The 22,024-nt window shown below is 40.6% G+C and overlaps 1 protein-coding gene across 5 annotated transcripts in view; it reads left to right on the forward strand.

Moving 5' to 3' along the window:
• Positions 1-2,998: 2,998 nt before the first annotated feature.
• arb2a (ARB2 cotranscriptional regulator A) overlaps positions 2,999-22,024 on the forward strand; it is a 570,831-nt gene continuing 551,805 nt past the window's right edge. For 4 of the 5 annotated variants that reach the window (XM_043709302.2, XM_087999275.1, XM_087999279.1 and 1 more), the window contains exons 1-3: positions 3,120-3,215; positions 4,384-4,525; positions 18,549-18,650. In XM_043709302.2, coding sequence (XP_043565237.1) covers positions 4,417-4,525; positions 18,549-18,650 — 211 coding nt within the window. In that variant the 5' untranslated portion in view covers positions 3,120-3,215; positions 4,384-4,416. Of the gene's footprint in view, positions 3,216-4,383; positions 4,526-18,548; positions 18,651-22,024 lie in introns of all 5 variants that reach the window. The other variant, XM_043709291.2, reaches the window with a different exon arrangement.

Raw genomic sequence — 22,024 nt, forward strand, 5'->3', positions numbered from 1 at the left:
ACGGGAGATTCATTTAAGATGCATCTGGACAGATGCATGAGTAGGTGGGGAGCAGAGGGATACAGATACTTAGGAATTGGGCGACAGGTTTAGACAGTAGATTTGGATCAGCTCAGGCTTGAAGGGCCGAAGGGCCTGTTCCTGGGCTGTAAATTTTCTTTGTTCTTTGTAATTACGTGAGTTCTTTTTTCAACATCTTTCGACCGTGTTCAAATCTCATGTTACACTTGGATACATTTTTCAAGGCTGTTGGTGATCCTCGTCCTTCTATTTACTTGACCAGCTCATGTGCTTAATTTTGATAGACTAGTGGTATTATCACCACACTATTAATCCAGAAACTCGGCTAATGTTCTAAAGACCCAGTTTCGAATCCCACCACAGCCAATGGTGGAACTTAAATCCAATAAAAAAAATGAAATTAAGAATCTACTGATAACTGAATTGTTTGTTGGGAAAAACTCATTCAGCTCACTAAAGCCCTTAAAGGAAGGGAATTTGCCATCCTCACTTGGTCTGGTCTACATGTGTGACTCCAGACCCACAGCAATATGGTTAACTCTCAAATGACCCAGCAAGCTTGAATTGTATCAACTGCTATGAAGTCTTAACAAAGAAACAAAAGTGAACTGACCACCTGGCATCAACCTAGCACTGGAAAAGACTGACAAACGGACTCAAAAACTCTTTAGAGTGGCCTGGTGGCTCAATGGTTAGCACTACTGCCTCACAGGAACCTGGGTTTGATTCTACCTTTGGAGACTGTCTGTGTGGAGCTTGCACATTCTCCCCACATCTACGTGGGTTTTCTCCCACTGTCCAAAGGTGTGCAGGTTATTTGGACTGACTATGCTAAGTTATTCATAGTGTCTCGGGATGTGTAGGCTAGGTGGATGAGCCATGGTAAATGTTTGTTTGAGGGTCATTGCAGACTTAATGGACCAAATGGTCTCTTTCCACACTGTAGGAATTCTATGACTCTACATCATTGTTGCATTCACGTTCAATTGAAATCAGCAGTATTTGTAAACATCCTCAAAATGTAGTGACAAGAAAGGTGGTCGTTTCGGGCATAAGCCCTTCTTCAGGAATGAGGAAAGTGTGTCCAGCAGGCTAAGATAAAAGGTAGGGAGGAGGGACTTGCGATCGGTGGAGGGAGGTCAAGGTGAGGGTGATAGGCCGGAGTGGGGTGGGGGCGGAGAGGTCAGGAAGAAGATTGCAGGTTAGGAAGGCGGTGCTGAGTTCGAGGGAAACCTTCCCCTGCAACCGCAAGAAATGCAAAACTTGCGCCCACACCTCCCCCCTTACTTCCCTCCAAGGCCCAAAAGGACACTTCCATATCCGCCACAAATTCACCTGCACCTCCACACACATCATCTATTGCATTCGCTGCACCCGATGTGGCCTCCTCTATATTGGAGAGACAGGCCGCCTACTTGCGGAACATTTCAGAAAACACTTCTGGGACACCCGGACCAACCAACCCAACCACCCCGTAGCCCAACACTTTATCTCCCCCTCCCACTCCACCAAGGACATGCAGGTCCTTGGACTCCTCCATCGCCAGACCATGGCAACACGACGGTTGGAGGAAGAGCGCCTCATCTTCTGCCTGGGAACCCTCCAACCACAAGGGATGAACTCAGATTTCTCCAGTTTCCTCATTTCCCCTCCCCCCACCTTGTCTCAGTCAAATCCCTCGAACTCAGCACCGCCTTCCTAACCCGCAATCTTCTTCCTGACCTCTCCGCCTCCACCCCACTCCGGCCTATCTCCCTCACCTTGACCTCCCTACACCTATCGCATTTCCAACGCCCCTCCCCCAAGTCCCTCCTCCCTACCTTTTATCTTAGCCTGCTGGACACACTTTCCTCATTCCTGAAGAAGGGCTCATGCCCGAAACGTCGATTCTCCTGTTCCTTGGATGCTGTCTGACCTGCTGCGCTTTTCCAGCAACACATTTTCAGCTTTAAGCTAAAGCACCCAACATTATGTCCTAAATCAATGAAAGACTTCTCCGCTGTAAAGCTTTAGAGATGTCCTGAAGCATTTCTGAAGATAGAAAAATATCTTCAGCAATTCATGGCTACCAACTAGAACCTAAGATTAATTTGTGAAGGCACCAGCATACAGAGGCACAAACCGTGTGTGGCAGCCTCTGTAAATTATGCATTGGACTCATCTCAAATCCATCAGCTGGAATTGACGTAGTCATCCAGCCTCGGAGGGACTGCTAAGTGTTGTCTAATTTTGAATTTATATAGTATTTGATACATTCAGTGATTTATTTTGTTTCACAAGTTATTTTAGCGAGGATTGCACTGATTCGTGCATGTATGTTAAAGATGTAAACTGTTACACTGGTTTGTATAGGCAAAATTATCCTCTGGAATCTCGCTCTGGCTTTGACATTGGTTCCTAGCAAAATTCAACTTTAACTTAAAAGTCTATTCACATTAAGTCTCAATTTTAGGAAATGCAATCCAACTGGGACTTGGCCCCCTATGTTGCTTTTTTTCAGTTTCTTTCAGCAGCCTCTTCTTCTGAAGTTTTTAAAAGCAACCTGTTTAGACTTGTTATGACGCTCCTCTGGTGCAGATAAGAATTAAACCTGGGCCTCCTTGCTCAAAGGGCACTACCACTGCACCCACAAGAGTCCTGTACAAGCAGAAACACTTGGCTGTGCAATCTCCAGGTGAGCCATCATTCTCATCAGTATGCAGACGCCAATGAGAACGCAGATTAAAGCTCTTAGCTGAACACGCCAGAATTGAATAAAGATCTGAGAATATTGGGGAAATAAGTGGGAAAGATATGGACACTGAGTGTAAAGTGTTTATGTTATAGGTGACGGGTGCTGGCTGTGGGCAGAGATCACGTGGTGATTCCTCTCGTATCATCAGACCTCAAAAGAGGATGAGAATTTTTCAGCAAGAAAAATTATCTTAACTGTGTTTCTCAAAGAATAGAAACGGGGTTCAGCATTCAGCAAAGAACTGCGCTCCTCGTGCTTCCTGACGGGTTTTCAAACAGACTTCAAGCTCCAACCGTCCACAGATACCGTTAAGCTCGCGCTTGTCGAAGTCGTTGCTATGGCGACCTCCCAGTTCCGCTTCCGCTCTGGTTAGTTTCGCGTTGTGGTGTTGAACGCTTGGAATTGGGGTGTGTGGGGTTTTTAGTTATTTGTTTTTGGGTGGTCAGGACCAGCTCCTTGTGTAAGTCGGAGGAGAACTATTTTTCTTATAGCGTTGGATATTTTCTAATACACGGGGCTGCGGTTAAGCGAACGCGCGTGTGTATGTATTTATCTATGTATGTATGTATGTATGTAAGTGAGAATGAGAGAGAGTGTGTGTGTGTGAGAGAAAGAGAGAAAATGACATAAGATATATGGTGCGAAGAAACTGAACTCCCACCCCGTACATCAGGATGATTGGGCCAACTGACACATGGCAACCCATAGGCCGCAGGTCTGAGATCCAGCACAGTGTGTCACTGCAAACACAAGACACCAATTTATAGTACACCCCCGTTCTCTCCAGAGCAAATAAACAGGCCTCCTACTAAAGTGTAAGCTCGGAGAAACCCTTGCCTCGTTTCCTGCCATACGGAGCACGCTAGTGAGCATATCCAGTTAATTTGCATTCCTTAATGATTCTGTTAATATTTACGGCATAGCCAAGAATGTGACCGTGAGAGTTAACAGTCCTTAAATTTTAAATTATGGAAAAATAAAACGTGAAGCATTTCCATTTTTCAGATTAAAATGAAGTATTCGGGGAAGGAAAGTAAATAAAAGTTTTTGGTCAGTAGATAACTGGGTCGGTGCAAGTAAGGATTGATGCAAAATGGTTTTGTGAAGTTTGAAACAAAAGCTTTGTACAAAATTATTATTTTGAAATTGGGTTCACAGTGCCATATGTAACTGTTATGCTAAGGGAATGAACGTAACCTTTTTAAAAAAAAGCTGAGATTTTTTTAGAAGTAGAAAAACAGAAATAAATGCTTAAATTTATTCCTTTGACTTGATTTTTGATTTTGATATTGTATCATTCAAAATCTGTAATTCAAATAAAATTTCAAGTAAAAGTTACTTTTGTGTTTTCCAAAATGTTCATTTTTTTAAAATTCATGAATGTCTTACATTTTTATGTGGTTAGTGTTGACCACATCAATCTCACGAAATTTCTTCATTCAATTTTTAAATAATCAAATTTACCAATTGTGAATTTTATTTCTAATATACAGGATAACTTTGCATGCTATTACTAGCTCTGTTTAATGTCAAAGAAAGCAACACTTTTCTAAACGTTCAGTTTCATGGCATTCATGTTTACTGATTGACTGACAGTTAATGTTTATTTCTGTTTTGTATCGTTTTAGTTCCACCTAAATTGATCACGTGAAACTAATTGGATGCGTATTTATCTGGTGGTTTCTATTCTTTCAACCGTGTGGATTGCTATGGCACAAAACCAACTTGGAGGGCCAGAGGAAAAGGACAAAGCTTCAACAGCATTAAAAGGTTTGCAATATGAACAGATTTTGTCTATTGCATTAAAACTAATGAAACTAATATTGTAAACTATCTACAGGAATTACAGTGAAGGATCTTGAGCTCTCAAATCTGTTACGATGCAATTATATTCCTTTCTTTGTTTCACTTTTGCATAGATCACATGAAATCTCAATTTTAAAGAGAGGTGATATTGCTAATTGTGTATAGCTCAGGATCTCAGACAAGTCAGCCATGTTCCTTAAATTATTATGTACAGATGAGATGATGTCAACATGCATCTCTCTTTTCAGCCTCTTTAACAGACATTTCAGTTCTTCTTAATGTTATAATCTTTCTACAAGTAAAATCATAGAATCCCTACAGTGTGGAAACGGGCCATTTGGCCCAACAAGTCAATACTGACTCTAAAAAGTGCATCCCACCCAGACTCCACCCTCCTGACAATATTTCTGTAATCTTACATTTCCCATGACTAACCCACCTATCCCTGTACACTACAGGCAGTTTAGCATTGCCAATCCACCTAACCTGCATATCTTTAGAATGTGGGAAGAAACCGGAGCACCCAAAAAACAGGAAGAATGTGCAAACTCCACACAGATAGTCACTTGAAGCTGAAATTGAACCTGGGTCCCTGATGCTATGAGGCAGCAGTGCTATCCACTGAACCACCGTATAGTTGCCTATTTTCATTGTAAATAATTGGAGCCAATCACAAGTGAAAGAGCTCTTTTATTGAAAAAAAAGTCAATCAATCAATAAATATGAATGCAGATGCTGAAAGTCAGAAACAAAAAATAAATTGCCAGAAAACCAAGCAAATCTGGCCGCATCCATTAACATTTTGGATCCAATGATCCTTGTACAGAACTCTGCTTTCTCTCCACAGATGATGCCAGACCTGCTGAGTTTTCCCTGCAATTGCTGTTTTGTTTTTGAGAGTAATTTTATTATCTGCTAACCCTGGGAAAAGTAGCCAAGCATATAGACTTTGTGCAGTCATTAGGATGCACATGGCTACGTACAAAGTTATAAGGTGATGGTGTTCACTGTAAAGCAAGGTTTTAAAAAATATGCAGTTTGAGTACTTTACCATGTTTGAGACCTAAAGTTTAATTCTGACCTTTGGTAGTTTCTCTGATTCCTTGAGTTCAGTTGGCAGCACTGGAGCTTGCATCTGTTTTTAAATTAATCTCTCCTCGCTTCTGTTTTCATGGGAACTTTGCCAGTTTCTTTGTGTGAGATAGAGAAAGAGGTAGAAATACTGGTTTTGGAGTGAATTCCAAGAGGTTTCTTCGACTGGTCTGTCTATGGTTTCAGGTGCTTCCAATTTTTTGTCCTCTTCTGTGTGGAAGCTGTCCCATAACTGGGAACTGTGATGGCATTGGCTGCTGATTTAGACTCCCTCGAGGTCTGAGATAAATTGTTGCATTCCCCCAACAGACGGTGACCATGGAGATGGGACACCTCTTCCTTACTACCCCATCATCTGGCAAGCATGGTGTCATGTGTCATCTGCTGTTCAAAAGTTAGAGTAGGTAGTCCCATTAAGCACAAACAGAAGGATGTGATGTGATAGGAGAGCAGAGGATACTGTGATGTAATGGAGGGAGAGGTGAAGATGACTGTGATGTATTAGTGAGGGAGAAGGCTGTATTGGGTGGGAGAGGAGGAAGAGCCTACTGTCAGGAGGGAGGCGGAGGATAAGGTGGAAAAGGATGCTGCGAGGTGGTGAACTGGGAAGGAATGGAGGTAGTGGAGGAGGAGGGTGAGGCTGGGATGTGGTCGGTAGAAGAGGAACACCTGCAGGAGCAGGATGCTGTGATGTCATGAAGGGAGGTAGAAGAGGAACCTGAGGCTGGAGGAGGACAGAGTTTGGAAAGGGTCAGCAATCTACCTTCAGACATAGATAAAGGGACGTATCTATGAGAAAGGTGGAGGTCAACACAGGACTGAGGGTGTTGTACTTAAATGCGCAGTACACAAAACAAGGTAAATTAGCATGTTGTGAAGATTCAAATTAGCGGGAACAATGTTGTACGTATCACAAGGACGTGGCTTCAAAGGGGTCAGGATTGGGAACTAAATATCCAAAGATACAGATCCTGTCAAAAGGGCAAGCAGATTGGCAGTTGAGGCAGGGTTGCTTTGTGAGTAAGCAATTAAATTAAATCAATAGCAAGTACCGAGATAGATTCCACAACTTCCAATCCTGTGTGGATAGAGTTGAAGAACTGCAAAGGTGAAAATACCCTGATGTGATTTATATACAGGCCTCTTAGCAGTAGTCAGGATGTGGGACAGAAAATAAATCGGGAGACAGAAAAGGTGTTTAAACTGGTGCTATTACAGTAATCACGGGCGATGTTAATATGTAGGTGGACTAGAAAAATCAGGTCGGTGGATCCCAAAGAAATGAAATTGTGGAATGTCTGAGATGGTTTGTTTTTTGGATCAGTTTGTGGTACAGCCCACTAAGGCAGAGGCAGTTCTGGATTTGGCGATGGGTATTAAGGTAAATTTGATTTGGGAGCTTAACGTGAAGGAACCCCGAGAGGAAGCGACCATAATATGATAGAATTCACCCTGCAGCTTGAGAGATAGAAATTAGAATCAGGTGTAATGGTGTTACAATTGAGTAAAGGTAACCGCAAAAACATGAGGGAGGAGCTGACCAGAGTTGATTGGAAGAGGAGAAAGTGAGGTCTGCAGATGCTGGAGATCAGAGCTGAAAATGTGTTGCTGGAAAAGCGCAGCAGGTCAGGCAGTATCCAGGGAACAGGAGAATCGACGTTTCGGGCAGAAGCCCTTCTTTAGGAATGAGGAAAGTTTGTCCAGCAGGCTAAGATAAAAGGTAGGGAGGAGGGACTTGGGGGAGGGGTGTCGGAAATGTGATAGGTGGAAAGAGGTCAAGGTGAGGGTGATAGGTCAGACTGGGGTGGGGGCGGAGAGGTCAGGAAGAAGATTGCAGGTTAGGAAGGCGGTGCTGAATTCGATGGATTTGACTGAGGCAAGGTGGGGGGAGGGGAAATGAGGAAACTGGTGAAATCCGAGTTCATCCCTTGTGGTTGGAGGGTTCCTAGGTGGAAGATGAGGTGTTCTTCCTCCAACCGTCGTGTTGTTGTGGTCAGGCGATGGAGGAGTCCAAAGACCTGCATATCCTTGGTGGAGTGGGAGGGGGAGTTGAAGTGTTGAGCCACAGGGTGGTTGGGTTGGTTGGTCCGGGTGTCCCAGAGGTGTTCTCTGAACGCTCCGCAAGTAGGCGGCCTGTCTCCCCAATATAGAGGAGGCCACATCGGGTGCAGAGGATGCGATAGATGATGGACAAACTTTCCTCATTCCTTATGCCCGAAACGTCGATTCTCCTGTTCCCTGGATGCTGCCTTGATTGGAAGAGGAGCCTAACAAGAAACAATGGTAGGATTTTCTGAAGGAACAGCAGAAATTCATTCCAAGGAAGAAGGAACATGGCTAACGAGAGAATTCAGGGACAGCACAAAAGCAAAAGACAAAGCTTACAATGTGGTCACGATTAGTGTGAGGCCAGTGGATTGGGAAGTTTTTAAAAGCATGCAGAAGACAACTAAAAAGCAATAAGGGGGAAGAAGGTGAAATATGAGGGCAATCTATTTAGTAATATAAAAGACAATTGCAAGAGTTTTTTTTTAGACAGGTAAGAGTAGCAATTGGGCTCTTGGAAAAGGAGGTTGGAAAAGTAGTAATAAAATCAGAAATTTCTGGAAAACTCAGGTATCAGAAACTTGCAGAATGCTGTGAGGCCTGGTTAGAGTGGGCATGGAGAACATGTTTACACGAGTAGAAGAGGCTCAGACAGCCTCAGTGAAGGAACTATCCTTTCGAACTGAGGTGAGGAGGGATTTCTTTCAAAATATGGTAAATCTGAAGAACTCATTGCTGCAGAAGGCTATGGAGGCCAAGTCGTAGAGTATATTTAAGGCAGATGGGTAGTAAGGGAATCAAAGTTACAAGGAGAAGGCAGTGAATGGGGTTGATTAAATATGATCAAATGATGGAGCAGACTCATTGTGCCAAATGGCCTAATTCTGCTCTTATATGTTTTGGTCTTATGAAGGAGGTTGTGATGTGGTAAGTTGGTGGTAGGAAATGCAGTGGTATGCAGTTGTGAGGAAGTTGCCTGGAGTCCTCGACATTGACTTTAGGCACCATGAAGTCTCATTGTACCATAACAAACGTGAGCAAGGAAACCTCCTGCTGATGGCAGATGATTCCATGCTCCTCAATATTGAACATCACTTGAAAGAAGCACCGAAGGTGGCAGCTGGCAGAATGTACTTTGAAGAGGGTATTTCAATGACCACCATTAAGAGTGGCTCGGCAGCAGCACGACTGATTGAACCAATCAAGTCCGAAAAAAAATTGCTGCTAGACTGGGTTTGCATCATGTGATGAGAGAAAACCCTACTTGACTTCAGCCTCGCCAATTTGACTGCCAGAGGTGCATCTGTCCATGACACTATCAGTAAAAGTGACCACTCCACAGTCCATATGGAAATGAAGTCCTGCCTTCACATTGAATTGTGTTGCGTGGTGCTATCATTGTGCTAAATGGGGCAGACTTCAAAGAAATCTAACAATTCAACTACTTTCAAGGTTGTTGACAATCCTTTTATGCCACTAACCGCACCAGAACCTGGCTGTTCAACCTACATCACCTTCAATTCAGAATGAATATTTGCCCAACTTCAGTCTTGTTAAGCCTCTATATGCAGAAAATGCTTATGTGCATGCTTATTTATAAAGGGTGTGTGGGAGGGGAAAGGGCCTTTTGCTAAGCACGCTGAAACAAAGGTTGCCTTCTAACCCAGCTTTCATAGGCCATTCCCACCTTACCCCCCACTGTCAATTTACTATGAATGACAAGATCATGGAAACTAACAAAGGCAAATCTTGCATATCCTCCAATGTGTCAACTCTGCCTTCAAGAGGCACCTAGAGGCATCACCAGCAATGCTTCGGCAAGAACATTTGACTAATAAAACCTCTCCCCTGCTGATACATCCAGCATTGAGGCACCAGCTACTCAAAAGCCATTAAAGGTATTAAATTTATACTTTACACCTGTCTTTACCAAGGAAAAGAAGCTACCCAGGAAATGGTGGCAGAAGAGAGAATTCTGACACCAGAAGATTTCTCAATTAATAAGAGAGAAGTGTTGGAGAAACTCTCTTCATAAAGTTGGCAAGGCACCAGAACTGCATCCAAGGATTTTGAAGAAAGTGCCTTTGGAAATTATCGGGTCACTAATCACAACCGTTCGTCTTCCCTGAACTCTTGGGAAGTCCCAGTGGAGAACTGCAAACACTGTGGCCTTGTTCAAAAAAGGTTTTTAAGGTTAGCCCCAGCAATAGAGGACATTGCATTAAGATGTACAATTACAACATTTTAAAATGGGTGTATGGATGGGAAGGGTTTACTGGGATGTACACCAAATGCTGGCAAATGAGACTGTAGCAAGGAGACCAGAATTGAATACAGTATTCCAAAAGTGGGCAATGCATTGACCAATAAAGGCAAGTGTGTCAAATGTCTCCTTCGTTACCCTGTCTGCTTATGACTCCACCTTCAAAGAATTATGAATTAGAACCCCAAGCTCTTTTTGTTTGGCAACACTCCCAGAACTCTCCCATTAAATATATACATCCTGCCGTGATTTGTCTTTACCGAAATGCAATACTTCACATTTATCTAAATTAAACTTCATCTGCCCCTCTCTGGCCCATCCGATCGAGGTGACCATTGTACTCTTAGATAACCTTCTTCACTGTTCACTGCACTACACGAATTTTGATGTCATCTGTCAACTTACTAGCCATTCCTCCTATAGTCACATCTGAGTCATTTATATTAATGACACAAAGCAATGGACCCAGCAACAATCCTTGCGGCATACTGTTGGTAACAGGTCTCCAGCCAAAAAGCAACCCTCCACCACCACCCTCTGTCTCCTACGTCTAAGCCAATTTTGTATTCAAATGGCTAGCTCTTTCTGGATTCCATGTGATCTCACCTTGCTAACCAGTCTACCGCGTGGATCTTGTTGAACGCCTTACTGAAGTCCATGCAAACAACTTCCTCTGCATTAATCTTCTTTGTCACTTCAAAAACCTCAGTCAAATTAATGCGACATGATTTCCCATGCGCGTAGGTATGTTTTCTATCCCTAACCAGTCCTTGCCTTTCCAAATGCATATAAATCCTGTCTCTCAGATTCCCCTCCAACAACTGACATCAGGCTTACCTGTCTATAGTTCACTGGTTTTCCTTGCCACCTTTTTCAATAATTGCGCCACATTAGCCATCCTCCAGTCTTCTGGCACCTCACCTGTGGATATACAGATCTCAGCAAGGGGCCCAACAATCACTTCCCTATCTTCCCATAAACTTTTGGGATATACCTGATCAGGTCCTGGGGATTTATCCACCTTTTATGCATTTTAAAAGGTCCAGCATCACCAACTCTGTAATATGGAGAATTTTCAAGATATCACTCTTTATTTCTCCAAGTTCTCTTGCTTCCATATCCTTCTCCACAGTAGGAACTGACCCAAAATACTTGTTTAGTTTCTTGCCCATCTCCTGCGATTCCACAGAAAGACAGCCCTGTTGATCTTTTAAGGCCCCTATTCTCTCCTTAGTTACTCTTTTTCCCTTAATATATTTGTAGAATCTCATTAGATTTTCCTTAACCCTATTTGCTAAAGCCACCTCCTGTCCCCTTTTTGACTTCCTGATTTACCTCGAGTACACTCCTACTGTCCATATACTCCTCAAGGGATTTACACGATCCCAGCCATCTAAATCTGCCATATGCCCACTTTTTCTTGACCAGAGCCTTAATTTCTCTAGACATCCAGCTTTCTCTACACCTATCAGGCTTGCCCTGTATACTAACAGGAACATACTGCCTCTGGATTCTTGTTTTCTCATTTTTAAAAATCTCCCACTTTCCAATAGTCCCTTTACCTGCGAATAGCCTCTTCCAAGCAATTCTTTACTGATACTGTAAACATTGGCCTTGCTCCAATTTAAACGTTAACTTTTAGATCACGTCTATCCTTTCCCATAACTGCTTTAAAATTAATAAAATTAATTCACTGGCCACAGTTCACCTGCTCTGCCTTAATTCCTGAGAAAAGGTCAAGTTTTACTCCTTCTCTAATAGGTGTATCCAAATACTGAATAAGAAAATTTTCTTGTTTGCACCTAACAAATTCCTCTCCACCCATGCCCTTGAAACTATGGCAGATCCAGTCTATGTTTGGAAAGTTAAAATCCCCACCCTTACAACTCTATCATTCTTATAGGTAACCAAGATCTCCTTAGAAATTTATTTTTCAGTTTTCTACTCACTACAGGTGGGGGGGGGTAACATAAATCTAATAAGGTAATTATCCCTTTCTTATTTCTCACTTCCACCCAAATAACTTCCCTGGATGTACTCTCAGGAATATCCTCTCCAAGTATAGCCATAATGTTATCCCTCACCAAAAAAGCCACTCCACTTCCTCTCTTGCCCCTCTTTCTATCCTTCCTAATAGCATCTATACCCTGGAGCATTAAGCTGTCAAATTGTCCTACTCTGAGCCCCATTTCAGAAATTGCTATGATATCCCAGTCCCATGTTCCCAAGTATGCCCTGAATTCATCTGCCTTACACGTAAAGCCACTAGTATTGAAATTAATTCAGTTTAATTTCAATCTTACCTTTTGTTCTCTGCTTGGACTATTTGATGTGCTCCTCTTCTCAATTGTACCAGCCTCAGACTTCTCTCTTTTCTCACTATTGTCTCTTTCTCAACGCACTCACCCACCTTTACTAGTTTAAAGCCTGCTGAGTAGCAGTGGCAAGTCTACCTGCTAGGATATTGGTTGACTTCCAATTCGGGTGTAACCTGTCCTCCTTATACAGGTCACTTCTGCCTCAGAAGAGATTCCAACGGTCCAAAAATGCAAATTCCTGCCTGTTGCACCAGCTCCTCAGCCACATGTTTATCTGCTCTATCATTCTATCCCTACTCTCTCTAGCATGTGGCACTGGGAGTAATCCAGATATTACTACTCCTGAGGACCTACTTGTTAACCTCCTGCCTAATTTCCTATATTCTTATTTCAGAACCTTGTCCCTTTCACTTCCTCTTTCATTGGTACCAATGTGTACAATAACTTCCTGCTGGTCACTTCCCCCTTTTGAGAATATTCTGCACCCTCTCTGAGACATTTTTGACCCTGGCACCATTCCGGTGGTTTCGCTGTCGGCCACTTAAACGTTTTATTGATCCCCTGACTAGAGAATCCCCTATCACAATCAATTGTTTGGAATCTGACATACCCCTCATTACAGTAGAGCCAGTCTCGGTACCAGTGGCCTAGCTGTCAGTACTACATTTCCCGGAGAGTTCATCATACTCTACATTTTCCAAAACCGCATACTTGTTTGAGATGGAGATACCCATAGGAGACTCCTGCACTACCTGCTTACCTTTCCTAGAGGTAACCCACCTAACTGACTGTATCCGCGGTTTTTCTACCATCTTAAACTAGGATCCATCACATCCCAAGGTTCCTGTAAATTCCTTATTGGCTCTAATTGCCATTCCAACCTGATCCGTGCAATCTGATAAGATTCGCAACTAATCACGTTTTCTGGAAGATTGAAATTCTTCATCAGGAAGATTGAAATTCTCTCATCTCCCACATCCGACAGGAAGAGCACATTACTAAAGGCCATATCTGCACCTTAAGCTACAGACCCAGGAAACAGCACAGTCTTGCTGCTCTAAAAACGCTGTTCTCAGATAACTTTATTGTATTTTTTGTGCTTAAAAAAATTAATCAAGAGACAGATCTCACTGAAACATTATAGATTTACAAAAGGATTAAGATTTGTAAGTTTTATAAGTCTAAATAACAAACACTTGGCTGCTTCAGGCTGTAAACATTTGATATTCCCAGTTGTGATTAGTTCAGATAATAAGGTCTCTCCACAATCAGATGTGAAATTGCACGGTTTGTTTTGTTGACTATATTTAAGGGTGATTTTGACAGATTTTGGATTTTCAATGGAGTCCTGCATTATAGGGAGCAGGGAGGAAAGTGGTGTTAAATCCACCATCAGGTCAACTATAATCTTATTAAATAGTGGAGCAGGCTGAAAGGAGAAATGGCTTTCTCAGCCCCTATTTATTGTATAATGTTCTCCCCAGTCAAATATCCAGCTTTACGTCTGGAAGGTTGAAGGTACCACCTCTGCCAGCCTGGTCACACAAAAAGCTGTGTGAAACTAACTTCTGGAGTTGCGTCACTTGCTTTTATTCAGTCTGATTTTAGTTATTTATACCTTTTTCATTAATTCACCATTAAAAATGAATGCATCATATAACCACTGTGAAATGGTGGGCTATGACAAATTAACTGCTGATCTATTACTGTCAGTTTTGTAATACCATCCAAGATCAGTTTCGCCCCCAGAGATCTGTTTCCAAACTTCAGTCAGTATTGATGCACATGAGTGACCTCACTGATTTTGTTACATTTGAGTCCAGTTTCGTAATCAATTTACTCTGAACATAATTTAAATAGTACAGTTTTATGCAGGTTGTAAACTAGCTTTTGGAAGAGAGGAGAGATAAATAACAGCCTAAGTTGAAGCACAACCATTTTAGATGTAGCAAAGTTGAATATCCCCTCATTTCAGATGAAATGCTATTAACCGTGACAAGTCAGTGTTATTATAAACATGGCAATAGGTCAGCAACCTACCTGTGTATTGATTGAGAATAGAAGTTTCTAACAACTGGATTAGCGGTTTATGGATGAAATGGACACCATAACACATGAAAATAACAATGTTATCAATCAGTTTAGTACATTTCTCGATGTTAATGTGAAATTGAAGAGTTGCAGCTCTTACCACTTTTTTTTTTAGAATGATATATTTTGATTGAGCACATCCACTTTGCTGTACCCTTCGGAACTGTTGGGATAGCCAATCCATTTCTTTCAGTATGAAGATTACAGAGTAGACTTTTTTTTTTCTCTTGTGAATTATGTGAGGGAAATCAGAATTGTGGTTTCTTGTGGATTTCTGGCTTATGGACTTGTCTCTGTCCATCCTCCCCATTTATTTGCATAATTAGACTATTCAATTAATCACAGAGATAAAATCATAGATCACAGAGTATTTCTTAGCATTTCATTGCAGTTTTATTTACTTTGCAATAAAATTATAAAGTCCAGATATCAAAAAAATCAGTAAAAGAATATTGAAGAACTTCAAACTGATAGAGAGAATATTCAGTTTAGATGATAAATAGATGAGGTATTGATGAGAAATAAATGGTATGTTTTTGAAAGCACTTTTTATGCTGTGCTCAAGGTATCTAGTTAACTGGTTGAGTGACTTTGGTGGTGACTTTGGAAAACACACTGACTAAGAAAGTGTTTGAGTGGTAACTAGTCAGAGGGCATTTAAATGATGGACGGAAGTGAATTTTAGAACTTTGTGAGAAGCACCAATCTCACAATAAAATGGAGGAGACTACTTCATTTTGATCAGCAAAACAAATTACTTTAGGGATTAATTTAACGTAACTAGCTTGTTATATCAGTTGAAGAAACAAAATTTTCGTGAGGTCACATATAAAGGATCACGCACAACCTAGGAGTAAGAGATGGTCATTGAGCTCATTGAACATGTTCTGCCATTCAACTTAGAAATGGCTGAACCCAAGCTTCAATTTCACTTTTCCACTCGAGATTTCTCCAAATTTCTTGATTCCATGAGAGACTAAAAATCTGACTATCCCAGCTTTGATTATTGTCACTAAATTCAGAGAACTGAGTACAAAATGCAGGAAGAATGCTGTAGTACAGTTAAAGTTTTCTGTTTCTTTCAGATTCTGGAATCTTGTACAAACCAATTAGCTGTCTACGTTGATGTTTATTTTCTTCCTCCAAATTTGCATCCTTTGGTATGCTGCAACTGCCACCCAGATGCTAATATGCACAATATGTTGGAGAAACTCAGTAGGATTGGTACCATTCTTTTTGTTGTTCATTCATGGGATGTGGATGTCACTGGCCAGGCCAGTATTTATTGCATATCTCTAATTGCTGTTTTGGGCAATACCAGCCCCCCTCAAGATATGTTAAGAATGTAGCTGAGACCCCAACTATTTTTTTTAAGGCAAATGTGAAGTGCCTGTTCCAGATGCATGTGACTGGTCAAACTACTCTGTGTTAAGCAAAACACGATTTATTTAAATACTATAATTAAAATGCAACCAAAGAAAGAAGGGTTTAGAATAACTTAACTACTGGACAATTAATAGAATAATAGATAGTCACTATTACTAATTAACTGTTTCAATATAGTAACATCCCATAAACACGTCCCTTGACCAAAAACAAATCTAGACACTGATGTTTACATGCAGTTCTCCAACCTAGGAAAGGAAAGAAGTCATGAGAAAATTCAGGGAGAGTAACATTCAAGAGACATTCAGTGAAGCTTCCAACTCTGAGACCTCAATAGGTTCTGATGCTATTGAAAAACCAAAATCCAAAAATTCTAATCTGAGAGCTGTCCATACCCGTTGAGCTGCATTTTAAAACAAAAGCCCAAGGCCTCACAAGCTGTTTACTGAAATGGTCTTCAGTCGCCAGCTCGGTACCTCTGCCTTACAACGTTTCTTCAAAAGAAAGGGGCAAAATAACCTCTCAAAGTGACAGCATTGTCACATTGTCCTGAAGGCAGCTGAAAGTCAACCACATTGCTGTAGGTCTGGAGTTGCATGGAGATCAGACTGGGTAAGGATTGCAGATTTCCTTCCTGATGGAACATTAGCAAACCAAATAAGATTTTCTGACAATAGGCAATTGTTATGTGGTCATCGTTAAACTCATAATCCCAGGTTTTTAAAATTTAGTTCAGATTCCACCGTCTGCCATGATGGGATTTGAACCAGGTCACCAGAACATTACCTGTGGCTTTGGATTAATCATCTAGTGATAATATTACTATGCCATTGCATCCCAAAGTTAATGTTTGTAGTCTGCTATGACTGAAGGCAAGCCATATTAGACTTAAAACATTAACTCTTTCTTTTTTTTTCTCTCCACAGATGCTGCCAGACCAGCTGAGTTTCTCCAACATTTTCTGTATTTGTGTAAGATTTTCAGCATCTGCAGTGTTTTGCCTTTATTTACCTAATTTTCTTCAAGTATGTGTTCACTGTACAGTCTAAATTTGGGTCCTTTCTGTCAATGTTATCATTTTGACTCACTTGATATGTTTCTAAAAGCTGACCACTTGGGTCTGCATGCTTCTATTCTGTGAGCCTTGTCATGTAATCCCACCAGGACTTTGATTTGTGGGTAAGCCTAAAATGAGCGTGAATGCTGCTTATTAGTATGCAGACATTTATATTGGGTGCCAAAACAATTTTGGCAACGATGTACTTTGTTCAGAGGGTAAGTTTGATTTTGCGCTTGATAGACGTCTGCAATTTTCCTTCAAGAAAACCACTAATCGCCAATATAACCACAGTTCTGCATTCTTTTCTTAGCTTACTTCATTTGGGGCAATAAAAACTCAATCAAATGTTTAGGTTTTCATTCAGTAAACTACAAAAAGCTAAATGATGCTGATGGGGCTTTTATCACCCATTGATGACAGGGCTGTCATCACTCAATAAATATGTACAGTTATGTTGCAAAATGATCCTTTCCTTTTTCAGACTGTGTTTTAAACAAGATATGCTTCACTTTAAAAGAAAATTCAGAATGAAATTCTCTAAATACTAAACTATAAGAAGCACAAATCCTAGATCATTTCTTCAAAGTGAGTTATATTGGTATGAATAAGAGGCATAGACTCAACCTGTTAATAAAGTGAATTTGTGTGGAAAAATTTCTTCACTTGATATGAATATTTTTTAAAAAATACCTTGTCAAGGCAGAGAGGAAAATCTTACATAAAAAAATACAGAAATAATGATTTTCATTGGACTGTGTTATGTAAGCAGTTCCCTGCGAATATTCCAATATTAAATACGTAGACATGTACCGTTTGACTCTTAAAATCTCTATGGTTCTCCAGTTATGAAACTGAATATCAAAATGTAATGCTAGATGTTGTCATGGAGAAACTTTTGAGAGACTGCTTTGAATTGTATGTAGCTTGATGCTTTGGCAATGATCTTTTCTCAAATTTATCTAAGCAGGTAATGAGAATATTATCCCAGTGACTTTTTTCCTCCAAGTGGAGCTGTGTTTACAAAACCATGAATAATCAGTTGATTCATTTTCAAACAAAGGAGAAGAAGTTGACTATTCAGCCCATCAAGTCTGCTTCAATAGTCAGCAGGATCGTACGATCTGAGTATCCTCAACTGTACTTTTCTACTTTTTCTCCATAACCCTCTAATCCCTGATTGATTAGAAGTCTGTCTATCTCTGTCTCGAATATACTTAATAACCCAGTCTCTCAAACCCTGTGTGGTAAAGAATTACTTCGATTCACTACCCTCGGAGAGAAGAAAGTCCTTGTCCGTTTTAAATGTCGCAATCCCTTATACTGAGATAATGCCTTCTGGTCCTCAACTCTTTCACGAGGGGAAACAGCCTCTCCAAATCAGTGTCATATTCCTTAAGAATCTTTTATGTTTCAATAAGGTTGCCTCTTATTCTTAATTCTAATGAGTACAAGACTAGTCTACTCCACTGTCCTCATAAGACAGTACATTCATAATTTATATCAGCCTAGTGAACCTTCTCTGGATTGAGCGATGCTTTTCTGCAGCAGAACCTGCTCCATACATACATTTTCTTCAGGCATTTGTATTAAAGCTATGTATTTGAGGGGTAGCTGGCTGTCCCAATTCCTATTTAAAACAGTGTCAAGTATGGTCAAAGAATTGCATCAGTTTCATATTGCATAATATTATGAAAGATTTTTAGTTAATTTTATTGTCCATTTTTTTTTCAGATTTACTGTCCAGGATAGACTTGGAGGAACTTATGAAGAAAGATGAACCACCCCTTAAGTTTCCTCAAACACTTGACGAATTTGAATATTCGTTTAATGAAAGTAAGTGAGAAATTGAGTCTTCAGATAATAAATATGTTTGAAGTGTTATATTTTTGCATATTACTATTATACAAATCAATATTTAGCAGAAAGGCAAAACAGCTAATATTTTTTTCCACAGACATGGAATCATAGAATCCCTACAGTATGGAAGCAGGCCATCCAGCCCATCGGTCCATACCGACCCTCTGAAGAGCATCCCACCCAAATAAACTCCATCCCTGTTTTCCATGGCTAATCCACTCAGCCTGTATATCCTTGGATTCTATCGTCAACTTAACATGGCCAATCCACCTAACCTGCACATTTTTAGAGTATGGGAGAAAAGCTGGAGCACCCGGAGGAAATCCACATAGACACAGGAAGAATGTGCAGACTCCACATAGACGGTTGCCACTGGGTGGAATCAAACCTGGGTCCCTGATGCTCTGAGGCAGTAGTACTAACCACTGAGCCACTTTGTTGGCCCTGCAGTGTTATGGGGATGGGTAGGATGCTCTTTAGAATGCAGACTTCATGAACTGAATGGCCTTTTTCTTGGCTATGATCTGTTAGTAGACCTTGCTGAATTAAAAATTAGGAGATTGTCATATTTGTTGGTAAGACACTATGCACCCTTGTAACTGGATGAAATGTTATCAATCATTACTTTGAAAGAACTATGAAGAATTGTTTTTCTTTCCACAAATGATGGCTTAGTGGAAATGTCAGGTAATGTAAAATTCTGAATTATGTAAGATCCTTTTATGTAGTTTATCTCGGACTTGTCTGCAGCACCCAAAAGAATTCCTAAGAGAGTTATACCTAATTGTGCATCCCAAATCCCTTTGCGTTACGGCTTTCTGCAGTTTTTCTCCATTTAAATACTATTCTGTTCTTTTGATCACCCTTCTAAAATTAAAAACTTTGTGTTTTTCCCACATTATACTCCATATCACATTGTTTTGCCCACCCACTTAACGCATTGATATCTCTAAACTGTTTGTGTCCTCTTCATAACTTGCCGTTGCCTCTATTTTTGTGTCGTCTGCAAATTTAACTGCAGTATATTCATCTGTTCCTCCAAATCATTAATGTATATTTTGCAAACAGTTGCAGTCCCAGCACTGATCTCTGTAGAATCCTGCTGGTTACAGGTTGTCAATCTGAAAAAATAAACCCCTATTCCTATTTGCTGTTTCCTATCCATTAGCCAATTCTCTATCCATGCCAATTTACTACTTCTAACATTGTGGGTTTTTATCTTCTGACTTAACCTTTTGTAAAGTACCTTGGTGAATGCCTTCTTGAAGTCCAAATACGCCACATCTACCAGTTTCCATCTGGTAGAGACTTCCTTGAAAGGCTAATAAATTAGTCAGATGTGATTTCCCTATTTGTGAAGCCACACTGACTCCGCTTGATTAGATTATGATTTTCCAAATGTGCTATGGATAGTGGCCTCCCTTTAACTTGTCTTAAGTTCTCTTTTGAAACCTTGCAATCTTGTTTCCAAGCTGGAGAATTCTATAGACCAGGGGTGGGTAATTAATTCTTCCAAGGGGCCACATGAGAAACCTGAGTTGTGTTGGAGGGCCGAACCAACAATAAGTTGAACATAATTCTGCTCGGTATTAATTTTCTCCCATTGTAAAAAGTATTAAATTATATAGTTTTGCACTGAAACTTATAATCAAAAGAATAAGGATATTCTGTTACAATAAAGATATGAAATTGTGGAGTAGGTCAAATATAGAAGAAATAAACAGTAAAAACAATAGTTTCAGTATTTCATTTTATTTTTAATGTTAATCTCATAAACCAATAATGAAAAGTTGTTTCATTATTGTTCAGTATTACAAACAACGCTATACAAAAAGCAATAAGTGCTTTTGATGTTTTTCAGTTCATTTTACTTGTTTAGTGAGAAATATCCAGTCTGTTTTGGGTTTGAACAAGTGCACTGACATCTGGTTGAATGTCTGAGGTGGATATGTGAAGGACAGCTGAGAGGTGGTCATCGGTGATAGAGGATCTGTATTTGCATTTGTTGAACTTCATCACTGAGAATGTATGTTCGCATATATAGGTAGATCCAAAGAGGACAAGAATCTTCTGAGCATGCCTCCTCGTGTGGAAAGTTCTCCCCTTTGAGGGAAGAGTAAAAATCAAGCAGTGAGACTGACCTAAAGTACTCTGCCAGAAATGTGTCAGACTGCAGGTCAATGAGTTCAAGCTAAACATCACTAGGTCCGTTCTTCACATTGCATGTAAATGGGGAAAAAATCATGTGCATTTCATTCTCAACCATTTTAAAGTCTTGAAATCGCCTTGAAAATTCACTATGCTGTGCTTCTAACACAGGTGAATACCTGTGGTGGTGATCAGCTTAAGGTGTGGCTTCCTTTAGTGTTGGCAAGTGGGTGAGAATGTTGTCCTCCATTTGGCTTGAGAGAAGCTGCAACTTTCTGTTAAAAGCCTTCACCAAGATGTACATTCATGCACAAAAAGGCCCTTGCACTGCCGTTTCACATTTAGTTCATTCATAAGTGCAGTCACATCAACAGCAAAACCAAGGTCTGCAATCCAGTCTGCATCTGACAGCTGTGGAATGCCATTCCCTTTCTTTACACTGAAATCCTGAATCTCTTCTCTCCGGTCCCATATACTTTTCAGCATTTTGCCCAGGCTGAGCCACCTCACAGCTGTGTGGTAGCCTATGTCACAATGTTCAAGCTCAGTTTCCTCCAAAAGCGCAACAGACTGCATGTGATTCAAAGCTCTTACCCTGATGAAGTTAACTATTTTAGTTACAACATCAACCAAATGGTTAATTTTTAACACTGACTTACACAACACTTCGTGATGTATCATACAATGCAAAAATACCATTTCTGTTCAGGGTCAATTTCTGTCACTTTATCCTGCATTCTCTTTAAGTGTCCAACATTTTTTCCTGTTAGATTTGAACAACCATCCGTTGTTACACCTGCCAGCTTGTCCTATTTTAGTCCCAATGTGTCCAAACATGCATTTACCTCTGTGAACAAATCATTACCAGTTGTTGTTCCTTTCATTGACTGCATGGCTGCCAGCTCCTCCGTGATTTTAAAGTTCGTAGTTGTCCCACGTACGAAGATGAGTAGCTGGGCTGTGTCATGTGTGTTGCAGCTCATCCAAAGCCAACGAAAAAAAGTCAAAGTTGACCGCTCTGTGCTGTACTGAAGCTCCAGCTTTCTCGCGATGTCCTCAGTCCTTCTCGTTACAGTGCGTCAGGAGAGGGGCACATCCTCAAATGCCTCCTTTTTCTCCGGGCATATTAGTTCTGCAGAGTCCAACAAGCATTCATTAATAAACTCTCCATCAGAAAACAGTTTACTGTTTCTGGCGATTTT

Source organism: Chiloscyllium plagiosum, unplaced genomic scaffold (assembly GCF_037043375.1).
Source record: "Chiloscyllium plagiosum isolate Xiang-an unplaced genomic scaffold, Cpla_swu_hap1 HiC_scaffold_2, whole genome shotgun sequence".
Lineage (NCBI taxonomy): Eukaryota > Metazoa > Chordata > Chondrichthyes > Orectolobiformes > Hemiscylliidae > Chiloscyllium > Chiloscyllium plagiosum.